The sequence below is a fragment of the Zalophus californianus genome, chromosome 15 (genome assembly GCF_009762305.2).
Source record: "Zalophus californianus isolate mZalCal1 chromosome 15, mZalCal1.pri.v2, whole genome shotgun sequence".
In the NCBI taxonomy this organism is placed as follows: Eukaryota; Metazoa; Chordata; class Mammalia; order Carnivora; family Otariidae; genus Zalophus; species Zalophus californianus.
In genome coordinates, this window is record NC_045609.1 from 21,649,182 (window position 1) to 21,662,887 (window position 13,706).

The 13,706-nt window shown below is 41.3% G+C and overlaps 1 protein-coding gene across 32 annotated transcripts in view; it reads right to left on the reverse strand.

The window, feature by feature from the left end:
* Positions 1-13,706, reverse strand: part of ANK3 (ankyrin 3) — a 689,507-nt gene that overhangs the window by 82,332 nt on the left and 593,469 nt on the right. For 29 of the 32 annotated variants that reach the window (XM_027595995.2, XM_027596000.2, XM_027596015.2 and 26 more), the window contains one exon: positions 13,511-13,613. In XM_027595995.2, coding sequence (XP_027451796.2) covers positions 13,511-13,613 — 103 coding nt within the window. The remainder of the gene's footprint in view (positions 1-13,510; positions 13,614-13,706) is intronic. The other 3 variants (XM_027596018.2, XM_027595998.2, XM_027595994.2) reach the window with 1 other exon arrangement.

Consider the following 13,706-nt stretch of genomic DNA (forward strand, 5'->3'; position numbering starts at 1 on the left):
AACATCCATGCAGTGGGCCTGCAAGGAACTTGACACGTAAGAAAGCTCAAAGAGAGATGAATTAAGCAGATGAAATTTATAGAACACCTGACGAGTGTGAACATATTAGAGGAGATTGGCACAACTGGGTTGGAGTTTGGGGGTTGGACTAGGGATACATAAAGAGAACAACAAGCAAATGAGAAAACTCTAGGGAAAGCAAAATATTGTGCCCCAAAGAAAATGTAGTCATAATACACTTCACATCTGTGTATAACATTTACATAGGTATAATAATAGAAGCACTAAATACTGGTGTAGCCAAAATAAATAAAACACAACTGTTTTGGGAAAGTGGGGGGATGGAAAGCATGCATGGTGGGAGGGAAGAGGTATTCAAAAATATGAGGAATAAAATAAACAAGCAAACAGAACAAAAGAAAATTGGAAGAAACAGGGATTTTAGGGAGAAGAAAGCTTAAATTTTTCATTAATGTCCAGAGAGATGAGATCTTCTTACATTTATAAAGCAATGAAATACCAAACCCAAAACAAAACAAAAAGCCCAGAGAAAAAAATAACTCATAGAAAATAACAAATATCATAGCATTGAAGTTGAAAAAATATCTAGAGGTTGGGGGAGACTTCAAATGAGACTAAAAACTTCATCTTCCATTTTGGGAAGTCAATAAATAATTCCTGAAATGGGCAAAAGCCAACAAGAGGCAACATACACATATTATTTAGAGACACAGAAGCACAGGACTGATCAAAAGGCACTCTAAGCAGTTGTCTCTGGAGAGGAGAAATTGGAGGCTGAAGGTGTATATGGGGATTCTTCTTCTTTCCTAATGAGTACATCTTACAAAATGACATGGCTTATTTGTTTGTATAACTTTGATAATAAAACATAAATTTAAAAACTTACTGTGAATTACAAAGATTTTTTAAAAGGCCTTGAAATCAAGCTGGAAAAGAGTTAGAGGCCACAATAGCAAGGTCCTAACCCCGCAAGAGCAACACATCATCAGTTTAAAAAGTTCCCTGATTCTACATGGATTGACTAAAGATTATGTGTTGGTGTTAGTCTGGCCTTATTTACCAATTTTACTGACTTTCATAGACCCCAAGCAACTAACCTTCAGAATAGGGCAAATATTAATATAAAGTGGGTGGTGATGCTCACTTTAATTTTTTAGCAAACTATAATTCCTACATTGGGGGCCCTGAGGTCACTTTTCACAAAGGGACCCATTAAAAAAAAAAGTTCTAATAAATAAGTAATACCACTCCTCTTTGGTAATTACAGTAAATTATTTACCTTTGGTACTCTTAGCAACATGCACGGGCAACATTAATTATTGAAACAATGAATTATACCATGCAAGAAGGTATCACCACCATCATGTACTATTTATGGAGGCGGGAGCGTGCCAGCACCTGGACCCCAAGTCCCTGCTGGTCCTTCTGGACTCCTTTACCCTGCGAACTCTCTGCCGCTCACTGAAACTTTGTCATCACACAAATGAACAAGTGTATAATGAACAAATACACTTGGTCAGAATGACGACCTGTATAACCCAAGAGTTGACCCAGTTTTTTTTTTTCCCCAGAGAGGTTTGCTTAGGTTTATGAGCAATAAATGAGCCATAAATAAATGAGACCTACCAATTTTAACAAGCTAAACACAAAGAACTTGCTCTTCCTGTGCTGCATCCATCTAAACACAAAATAAGGCAATTTGACAGAGCCTATATTTTTTATAGAAAGAGACTGAATTCGTAGCTTCACTTCTAAGCTCCCTGTCTCCAAATACTTATTTCTACAGATTAGCATTTACTTAAAACTGAAATGTCAAATTTCACCTGTTTATTTATTTTAATAAACAATATGAACTCCAAAATGTTCTGACATGTTATTGTGAATGGCACTGTGGTACCAGTGAAAAGCTTTTCCTCTATTTGGTTACTGAACAAATACACATTTAAAACGATAAACAGGATATCACATTATGGTGATGGTTAAAAAAGATGAACTAGATTGGCTCTTAAGCTTGCCACAGCAAGGAGGGGTGTTCCCAGGGTTTAATGGAAAAAGTTGGCAGCCTTAGATTTAAAAATTGCCTTTGCGACTTGTTAATAGAGAACATGTCATCCCCACTCATGAATTTTCCATTTTGGAAAGGCAACTCAGTTGTATAACTGTGGGCCTCTTCCTATCCCTTTATATTCACTCTGGCCCTGGAGATGTGGAGTGACTTATTTGGCCAGTAGATCTGGGAAAGGGAGCTGGGAAGGCTCTGCTCAAACCCAACGTTCACTCTCTTGGGCTTGAGCTTGGTCCCAGAGAGCGAACATTCTCCCCGAAGCTTACTTCCTTGAAGGGTATGCCTACCCTGGGGGTTGGTGATGTGGGCCACTGGGGAGGGGATGTGCCTATTTCAAGGGTTCAATTAGCAGGACTAGTTGGCTCAGACACTCAGCCAGCCCTCAACCTGGCCTCCATCAGGAATAAAGGCAATATTCTGCCTTTGACCTTTCCTTATCTTTTGTATTGAAAGCCCTTCTGGAGATGCCCCAACATGGCTTCCGGCTTCATGATCCTAAGTGTGTTTCTTAGCTTTTTTCAGTCTTAGTTTCTTCATTTGCAAACTGAGGGCTGGTTGCTGTGGAGATAAAATAAAAATGTACATCAAATATCCGGCACCAAGGCCAGTGTTGGCGTGGAGTCATAGTAATGTTTCTTTATATGTGTAGTCATTTCTGCTTTTCAAAGGACTTTCATTTATATTTGCTCATTTGCTAACATGTGATGATCTGGGGAAAACACAGCAAAAACAAACTGTTCCAGTGCCAGCACAGGTCCTTTACAGTTATGCACACGGCATGCTGATGTCAAATCAGTGGTGCCCATTTGGCTAGAAAAACGCGTCTTGTAAATGTGTAGCACTTACTTGTTGATTCAAAAATGCTTAGATTCCTATGCTAACAAGAGCAATACCAAAACTTCCTGTGTGTCAGCTGTGTCAAGGACTGTCCTAGACCTTTACAGTCATTTATTCTCTGAATCCTCAGCATCTAGTCACACTAGGAGTCATAGTATACCCATTTCCCAGATGAGGAGACTGAAGTTCGGAGAGAAACTTCAAAAATTGCATGACACAAAATCAACACCCTGCACTGGGCAGCTCTCGTAGGACACTGTGTTAAGGAAAAATTCACTCTGACTTAATAAGACCTTTTATGCCCACATCAAAAATGATATGAATAATAAGCACACCATTTTTCATCTTGGAAGTGATGTCAAGGACCCTGTTAAAATCAAAATGCACATTATTCAATAGAGTCCAAAGCCTGACTAATGATGATATCACTGTCTCCATGAGCTTAATACTTTCCAAAAATAGTTTCTCACTAGCCCTATTCATCAGAGGAAAGAGAAGAGCAAGTACACACTGGCTTTACAAGAGGACACACCCAAATGCCCAGGTCTGGAAATAAACGTCCAGGCACAGAAGAAAAGAGGCAGCGGGCCAGAAGGTGTATATACAAGGAAAAGAAAGAACAACCCAACTAACTTCAGTATTAGATACTTCTCCAGGCTGCCAACTGTCAAACCCCAGTACCAGACGACACCAGGGAAGGTCCTTCTCTGTCTGCTCTGCTGCCCCCGAGAGCCAGCGGAAGGTAGTCCTGTAGATTAGCTGGTGGCCTTGACGCGCTATGGTCAACAGCACCAGGTAGACCGCACACTATCAGGTCACATATAAAACCCAGTGCATCTAATCTGAAAAACTGTAAACATGGTTTACTTGAGAAACAGCTGGCTGATGGCACCACACTAGGAGCCCATGAAAGGAAAGGCTTGCAAGGGTAATGTTACCCCCCGGCCACAAACTGGACAGGACCAGGACAAGGGAACCCATGTGGGTGTCAGTTCCCTTGGACCAAGAATACATGATGTTTGACTTGGGCTATATCACTTCACTGCCCAGTGAGTGACAAGTCAAACCCCTCACTGAACCCCCATTTCGGCCTGAGGGTAACTGGCAGATGAGATCACCTGTCCCAATTCACTGTGAGAATGGAATGATGCAAGTATTGTGAAAGTGATTTGAAAATTCTCAGGAATAGTGCAGAAGACCATAGGGGAAGGGAGGGAAAACTGAATGGGAAGAAATCCGAGAGGGAGACAAACCATGAGAGACTCCGGACTCCGGGAAACAAACTGAGGGTTGCAGAAGGGAGGGGTATGGGGGGATGGGGTAGCTGGGTGATGGCTTTAAGGAGCGCACGTGTTGGGATGAGCACTGGGTGTAATATGCAACTAGTGAACTGTTGAACACTACATCAAAAACTAGTGACTAATATGTTGGCTAACTGAACATAATAAAAAAAATAAATGCGAAAATTCTGAATTGCTATGCAAACAGAAACACAGATTATAATAATCCTAAACTTCCCAGAGTTTTTATAAGTGGAGAGAATTAATTTCTTAAATTGATAGAACATTACAGCCCTCTATAGAGCTTTTAGGGGAGCATATATCTTTTTTTATACATTTTTTTAAAGATTTTATTTATTTGACAGAGAGAAACACAGCGAGAGAGGGAACACAAGCAGGGGGAGTAGGAGAGGGAGAAGTAGGCTTCCCGTGGAGCAGGGAGCCCGATGCGGGGCTCGATCCCAGGACCCTGGGATCATGACCTGAGCTGAAGGCAGACGCTTAACGACTGAGCTACCCAGGCACCCCAGGAGAGCATATGTCTTATCAGTCTGCAGGAAACAGCCTGCTGGATTCACAAACAATGGTGGGGTTTGGGCTGTGACAAATACTTGTGTAAATACCAACTTTTCCCATGGTGAACATGCTTTGTCAGGTCTGCCACGCTTGGTGTATTAGAGTGGCATCCTAGTGGTCAGCCACAGAATCAGTTAAGTAGCCACTGGACCTAAATTCTAGTCTCAGCTCTATCACCTAGTGTCACCTGAAGTGACACTGGGCAAGTGAAATACTCCTCTCAGCCCCAGCTTCTTTGTCTGTAAGTGGTAATGATAGTACCTAGTCCACAAAGAAGCTGAAAGCAGGGGCGCCTGGGTGGCTCAGTTGGTTAAGCGACTGCCTTCGGCTCAGGTCATGATCCTGGAGTCCCGGGATCGAGTCCCGCATCGGGCTCCCTGCTCAGCAGGGAGTCTGCTTCTCCCTCTGATCCTCTTCCCTCTCGTGCTCTCTATCTCTCATTCTCTCTCTCTCAAATAAATAAATAAAATCTTAAAAAAAAAAAAAAGCTGAAAGCAGGAGTGAGATGATCCATTAATAAAACGCTGTGGCAGGTACTACAATGAGTATTATAAGTATTGTGATCTACAGCAGACACTTAGTGAAATGGCAAACTGCTACGGGTCTGTTTGGACATCTAGCGCAACTAGTTGCAAATATTCTTTTAAGGAATGGATTCCATCTTAAAAAAAAAAAAAGTTTAATCCATACTCACTGACAATAGAACGGTGGTTATCAGAGGCTGGGGGGTGGGGGAAGAGGTGGCATATTGATCAAAGTGTACAAACTTGCAGTTATAAGATTAGTAAGTTCTGGAAACCCAATGTATAGCATGGGGACTGTAGTTAATAATAATGTATTATATTCTTGAAATTTGCTAAGTGAGATCTCAACTGTTCTTACTATACACACAAAAATGGTAAGTACAGGAGGTGATGGATATGTTAATTAGCTTGATTATGGAAATCATTTTACAATATAGATACATCTATCAAAACATCATGTAGTACATCTTAAAAAAATGGATTCCACAAAAGAAAACCTGATTTAAGCAGAAAATAAAATAACAAAGGCTTCCTAAAGCAGGTCTTTTTTCCCCTCAAGTATTTCTTTTCTTAAAGTTGACTATTATCACCCCTAACATTTATTTGAGTCTAAAATGCAAACCACAGAAGCTGAGTTCTTTGGGATTTCCAAATCTGATTGATTTCAAAATAATTTATCTACCAACTTCCACAAAAGAAGGTGAATCAAGGTCAGCATGGAAGCTGTTAGCACAACATCCAGCTCAAGACATCTAAACTGTTCTACCTTAAGTAAGTCACAATACCAACCTGTCTGCCTTGAAAAAAAAAAAAATGCATAATCTTGCTGACCAATCTGTGAGAGGTGTTGAATGGATCACCTGAGTAATGCTGGCAAAGCACTCCAAAGAGAAAAAGCAGCATATTAAATGTCACTAGTCAAAGGTGTTTATCTTCCAGGGGACTATCTCTAGCAAATCTTTAATCCCAGGCTGGCTACCTTCTACCACCAGGCACATTTCTGAGAGCCCCTTAGAATTACCTTCAACACAAGAACAGCTAATCTGCTGATGTGGGGAAAGGGGAGGTGCAGGAGGAGAACGGAGTGAGGGGCAGAGAAGGAAAAACTGAGTGTTAGCATAACCAGCCTTTGGGATTAGGCAATCTTCTTTTCTGTTATTGAGGTAAGTGGCAATTGCTTAGGTCTTAAAGTGACAGACATGCAATTTCTCCTGAAGAACCCTCCAATTCACATTTGACTTGCTAATACATCAAGTAGTACATAGCACTTCATATGAGCTCATATATACATATGAGCACTTCACTCTCATATATATATGAGATCATCCTTAGCCTAAAAAGGACCAAGTCTAACCCAAAGGATCTGGAGTCCTGGGCTGTTAGATAAATGAGAGAGTGACGAAGTGGAATGTACGATGGCTGCCTCCAGGTATGGGGAGGAGGCTCGAATAAGGCCTCCAACAGAGGACAGAATGACCCCTCAGCTCCCATTCAAACAGCCAATGCAACTGTCACACACTCCTTTAGTTCAACCTTCTCACCTGGTCAGTAGTAGAAGCCCTGCCACTCCTCCCCAGAGACATAAACCATGTGGGCAAATCTGGTCTGAGAGAGGAAGACTGCAAAATCAAAGCAACCTCCTAAGCCTCCTAAGAGAGGGACAGGGCCTCGAAGCTGCCCCATTTCTCTTTTTTCATGGATGCACTGCCCCTGTAGCAACGGAATTGAAAGGAAATGGAAGGCTCTCATTGCTTAGTGAGCAATTAGCAAAGAATGTTTTTCTAAAAGTTTTTGCTTAGAACACCCAAATTTATAGCTATTCTCTTAAACTATAGCTCATTTTCTTATTTTGTTAAGATTACATTTATTTAGCTCTAGAGAGAAAGCATAAAATAGAATCTCAAGATTGAATGGCACTTTTAAGATGCTAGAAGACTTTCTATGTTGCCCTTGATATGTGGTTGTTCGTGTCGGGTTTGACCACCACCAATATAAACATATTAGTGCGGCCCAAAACCCCAATTAAACTGGCTTAAGACACTCCCCGCCTCCCAGGGGTGGGAGGAGATTGAGATTAATTCACTGGTTTATATAGCAAGAAAGTCTGGGAAGGACTAACTTCAGGCATGGCTGAATCCAGCCATGGCTCAAAAGATGGCAGGAATTGCTTGTTTTCATGCTCCAATTCTTAGCAGCTTTGGGTTGATACCATCTTTAGAACTTAGCAAACCCCAAAAGGCTACAGAAAGTCTCAAATTTGAGCCTCATTAGACTGGCTTAGATTTTACATTTTAACCTAAAATAATCACTGTAATCCAGGAAAAGGAATGCTCTGAATGGCCAAGTTTGGGGCCCATGCTTGGAGGAGAGGCAGGGATTTCTGACCCTTCTAAATGACATTGAGAAATGGATGGGTGTACAGGTTTGACCATCAGATCCTGTCTGCTACCGAAAAAAGTGAAAACCAACCCACGTCCCTAAGTGATTTCTGCTCTTCTCCTACTCTTGGATAACTACCAGAAATCATACCGAATTAAATGTTTCTGCTTGCTGTATACCATACATCCCTTGGTCTTACAAATACTACTAGGGTCATTCAAAGGAAGTGTAATTAATTGGTTAGCCTGCAAATCATTTTGAGACCACTATCATGCCTTCTACCTATCTACGAGAAGGTCAAGTATTTCCATTCCTTTACTGATGCCTTACATGCCATGACTTTTAGCCTAATAATTTTCTCCATAATTCTTAAAACGTTGCTGAATATAAGTTGTCGGTTCCTTTTATGTCACATTAAATAAGAAATTTATTATTAGAATTTGGCATAAGCATAATAGAGAACACATGTCTAAATATAAGCTAAAAAACGGATAAAAATGGGGCACCTGGGTGGCTCTGTCGGTTAAGCATCTGCCTTCAGTTCAGGTCATGATCCCGGGGTCCTGGGATGGAGTCCCCCATTGGGCTCCCTGCTCAGCGGGGAGTCTGCTTCTCCCTCTCCCTCTGCCCCTACCCCCTGCCCTCTCGCTAACTCTCAGATAAAATCTTTAAAAAAAATTTAAAAAGGATAAAGATGATGGTACCACATCCATATTAAAAATACTAACGAGTGTGACATCTTAAGGAACAGAGTATAAAGTCTGAGGGCTCTCTGATGGCTCCTTTCCCACACGGAGCAATGCAGATGGACAGCCTCTAAGGAAGCGGCCTGGAGCCACATGGCCAGTGACTCTGCCATTTATCACCTGCGTCCCCTGGGATGAGTTACTTAAGCTGACTGTGCCTCAGTTTCTTCTTCTTTTTAATGGAGCCAAGAAACTATCTCGAAGGGTTTTTGTGAAATGTAAATGAGTTGATATCAGTAAAACACTTAAAACAGTGTCTTGCACACAGTAGGAGCTCGTGAACTGTTTTCACCATTGTCACCATAAGCACCACCACACCTCCTGACACAAATGTCTCCTGAATGTTATTCCATTTAGATCATGAGGACTGGCTGGTGTGGATCATACACAGCAATTACATAAGCCATACCAGACAGCTGCTTTCAGTAATTCTGTCAGAAGAAATGACAGAACCAGTCTATTGTATTCATCCTAGACAACCCGGCTTCAGTTTGGAATCAGCCTTGTCTTTGTTACCTTCTCTTTGGAAAAGAATGTTTCCAAGCACAAATCTTGTTCCAAGACAGTCTGACACGCACAAATCAGAGCTTATAAAACAAATAAGTTAGATGTTGAATGATCAATATACAAAAAGGTCCCAGCCAGAGTTACTTTAAATCAATGGTTCCTATCCAGAGATGCATCCGAGATTCACCTGTGGAGCCTTAAGAAACACACGTGCCCAGGAACCCAGCGGGGGAGATTCTGATTCTGCAGGCCTCTTGTTTTCCAAAGAGCCGCTGGTATTCCAATGTGTGCCCCAATGACAAATTCTAGTAATCTCTACACCCAAGGTAGGGCTCAAACTCATGACCCTGAGATCAAGAGTCACATGCGCTTCCAACTGAGCCAGCCAGACACCCCTTCTCCCAATTAAGAATTCTGACTAGGGGGACGCCTAGGTGGCTTAGTCAGCTAGGCGTCTGCCTGTGGCTCAGGTCATGATCCCAGAGTTCTGGAATCGAGTCTCACATCAGGCTCCTTTCTCAGCGGGAAGCCTGCTTCTCCCTCTGCCTGCCGCTCCCCCTCCTTGTGCTCTCTCTCTCTCTCTGATAAATAAATAAAATCTTAAAAAAAAAAAAAGAATTCTGACTAGGAATCAGGGGTTTTCAGTTCTGGGTGTATTAAAAAAATTCTGTGCCTAGGCCGTCCCAGCCGCTGAGCAATTTTTTTAAAACTTTTTATTCTAATTCCAGTTACTTAACATACAGCCATATGAGTTTCAGGGGTATGTTATAATGATTCAATATTGCCATACACCGCCCAGTGCTCATCACCTGACAGGGCACTCCTGAATCCCTACTTAACCCACCCCCACCCACCTCCCCTCTGATAACCATCAGGTTGTTCTCTTTAGTTCAGAGTCTGTTTCTTGGTTTGTCTCTCTCTCTTCCTTTGTTTTGTTTCTTAAATTCCACATAAATGAAATCATATGGTGAGCAAAAGTGTTTTAAAAATTCTTTAAGACGATTCCCGTGAGCAGTCAGAGCTGAGAGTCACTGCCTTAAGTAATAAAACCTGACAAATGCAAGAAATGATTTTTTTACATATATATTTTCAGAGGCATATCTACAGGTGACTCTTGATTACAAGGTAAAGGGAAGGTAAAAGTATAGGAAGTTCATGGATAACCCAGTATCACAGTAATAAGGGTCCACTCTTGATTATCCAAGGGGGGATTAAGTGATTTACAGACTGCTCATGATTAAGGCTCAGCAGGGCATGAGGATGGGCTCACTTCTCCCAACTCCATTCCCAGCTCTGGCCTCCATACCTGCCTTCAACAGCTTGGGTTCTTAGGAATATGGGCGCAGCAGGCCTGTGCTAATTATCCTGAGTCTCAACTGTACTTTAACTGCAGTTAATGTGCAAACTGACTAATCAGCAACACGATAATAAAGAGGCAACTAACTATGATTTGTATTGGTAAGGTCTCCTTTTGTTGAAAATGAGCTGCACGTGGAGAGTTCATTTTTATTCATTTTCCACCTTCATGTGTCAACGCAATTTTAACTGGTCTATGATGGGGCAGTTTTAAATCTGACAGTAAGTCATGTATCATTGCCTTAAGAATTCTAAATATTTAAGGCTTCTTGCATGCTTTTAGACAAAATCAATACTGTGGAGGAACTCCGTTTTGAAGTTTATAAATACAGATTTAGAGGCATGATGGATATAAACTAATAATGTTTGCCACTTAATTCTAATATAAAGTCTGTGCTTTATATGAAGCATACTTCTCAAGTAAATGCTTCTCATTAGTCTTGCAGAATGTAACCAGTCCCTTCCCTCGTAAAGTCTCTCTTTGGAGGAATTAGTCTCTTCCCTCTTCTGTAATAAATGAGATACTAGAGACTAAAGAAGTCAACATACCTCTTTTGGAGTTTGTTTTCCCCTTTCTTCCAAGTTTTTATTTTGAAAGAGTTCAAACAAAGATGTGGAAAAAAACTGTATAAGAAATACCCATATACACTTCTCCTAGATTCAACATTAACATTTTGGGGTGCCTGGGTGGCTCAGTTGGTTGACTGTCTGCCTTCAGCTCAGGTCATGATCCCAGGGTCCTGGGATCAAGTCCTGCATCAGGCTCCCTGCTCAGCAGGGAGTCTGCTTCCCTACCTCTCCCTTTGCCCCTCGCCATGCTTACGTGTGCTCTCTCTCTCTCTCACATAAATAAGTTCTTTTTAAAAAATTAACATTTTGCCATATTTATGCTCGCATGAGCTCTCTCTCTCCACACACACTTCTTTTGGCTGAACCATTTGAAAATAAAGAGCTGACTTAATGATTACTTCACTGCTGAAAAGTGCAGCATGCATACCCCCGGAATGGAGATATTCCCCTATATAGCTTTAATAACGTTGTCACTGTTAACAGAACAATAATTTCCTAACAATATAGCCAGTACATTTTCAAGTGTCCTCAACTGTCCCTAAGATGGCTTTATGTTGTTCATACATTTTTTTCAAATCTCTGGTGAATTTATCATGAAGTTGTGTGGCCATGAATAGTGTAAGTGTTCATTAAACATGCTAGTTCCACAAGGAACACCTGCCAGACCATGGGACTCTCCGTGGTCACTGAAGAAAGCAACTTCCCACCTCTGCAGTTATCAACTTAAAGATTTATTTGTAAAGGTTTCGAGATGCCCTAAGCTCTCCTTTCCCCTGACTACTCTGCAGAGCTATTTGTCACAGCCACAGAGGTGCTTGTCAAATTCAAGCAGCCACAAACTCAATGAAAGAACATCAGCTTTACCTCTAAAGTTCTCCTTATTCTTTCTTTCTTTTCACAAATCCTTCATTCTGATTAAAGCTGCCCCTTCCCGCCCACCTGAGTAAGTGGGTCCTCGCAGCAGCTAACAGGTAACGATGGTGTGAGAACCCTCGGAAGCCTGTTGGCGGCCCTGCGGCATGGCAAATGCTTCTATTTGAAGGTTGACAGGTAGAATTCGAAAGGCAGTATAACTATGGCCGTGGGAGTGGCGGTGATGGTGAGCTCATGGTGCTGGTGCTGGTGGTGGTCCCGGTTTCAAAACCCTTGTCCCAAAGTAAATATATATTCAGAAATATAAACCATAATTAGGTTCAATCAAGCAGTTGAGATCCCATTCTAGAACTAGGCACATGTTTTGTATATGACCAAAGTGTTACTGATACCCAAGGAAGCATCTATCACCTGTGATTTTTTAAGTTTTGTGGGGTTTCCTTAGGCCTGGAGAATAAAAGGCATGTCTACAGTTGTGTCATCAATATATCCAATAACACCTCATTTTAATTGGGAACGTGAGGAGATCAGGATTACCCGACCAGGATAATGACCACAGCCAACCAAGAGACAGCTCCTCAGAACATCTCAACCAATACCTGGGCAACACCTTACACCCAAGAGCTTAGCTTCATTAGTGGAGACAAGTGCTTTCTCTCGTGCCAATACCCACTTAAACCTGACATGCTATCGCCCTTGTAATTATTCTACAAAGGGTGCTTATGTCTGACCAAACACTGAACAGCCACTGTATTCACCTCTGTAAAATCTGCTTGCGAAGAATGTTCTAGAGAGCGTAGAGTGCAGAGTAATAAAATATTTATTGTAGGTTCTTGTGAAGTACAATGTACATCCATATGTCTGGAAGTCACCATCTCTAAACACAGAGGAGTCCCAAAAATCTGACTACCGGCTGCTTAAACCTCTAACTTGGTGATATTGTTCCTATCACTTACTCATCTGCTCTAATTTACCTTCATTGTTCACTGAATAAGTCTAGCATAATTTCACCCACTATTGACATTGGTTAAATATGATAAGCCACCTTCGAAATTAGTTTCATGGCCCAAAGAGTTTCATCCATCATTAGCTCATGATGGTGCACATTTAAAACCAGCTACCGTGTGTGTCTAGAAGAATGAACCACCCTGAGCCCACATGCAGCAGGACTATGTTCTTGCATTAAACCAGTATCTTTTCAACCACAATTACTGAAAAGAAGAAATGGCATGAACACCAGCAGAGAGTCTGGTAGAAAACAAAATACTATCACGTTTTGAGAAGGCCCATCACAGGCAACTTTGATATTAAGGGATCAAAAACCCGACCAATATCATCTTTAACTACATGCTAAAAACAATTCTAGCAAATTCCAACATGCACCCAGTACGTTCAGGAAAATCAAACACCCATGTGGATGATGTCAGCAACGTTAGCTACCAATTATTATGAATTCTTTTAAAAAATTGAAATAGATTTGACCTCGAAGTGAGAAAGTGACCCATGTCTTTGCTAGGACTTTGAGTTCCTCTCTGTGGGCCATTAGGGATTCACCTGCAGACGAGCAGGCCTTTTCTGTATATGGCACAATTGATTTTTTTTCCTCTTTTTTTTTTAACCAATGATTTTTTTCCTGTGTCCATGGCAGTACAGGAAGATTTATGAATGCAAAATCAAACATGTAGAAATACTGTTTTTGTCACGGGACAAAGAGCTCGATTCAATCATAGCAATGGAAATTCAACAATCCAAGAATATTTGAAGGAGAACACATACCTGCTCTTTGGATGGTACTAGGAGTTCTTCAATCATCATGCTGTCCCGTGCGTAGGAGCTTCTGTTCAAGGTGTACGACCTATCCGAACTGAAGGAGCGGAGGCTGTTGTATTTACAGTTAACCATTCAAGAGTGGTGGATGATGATGAGATGAATAAAATAAAATTAATGCATGCAACTTTGAAAACAGGCAAGA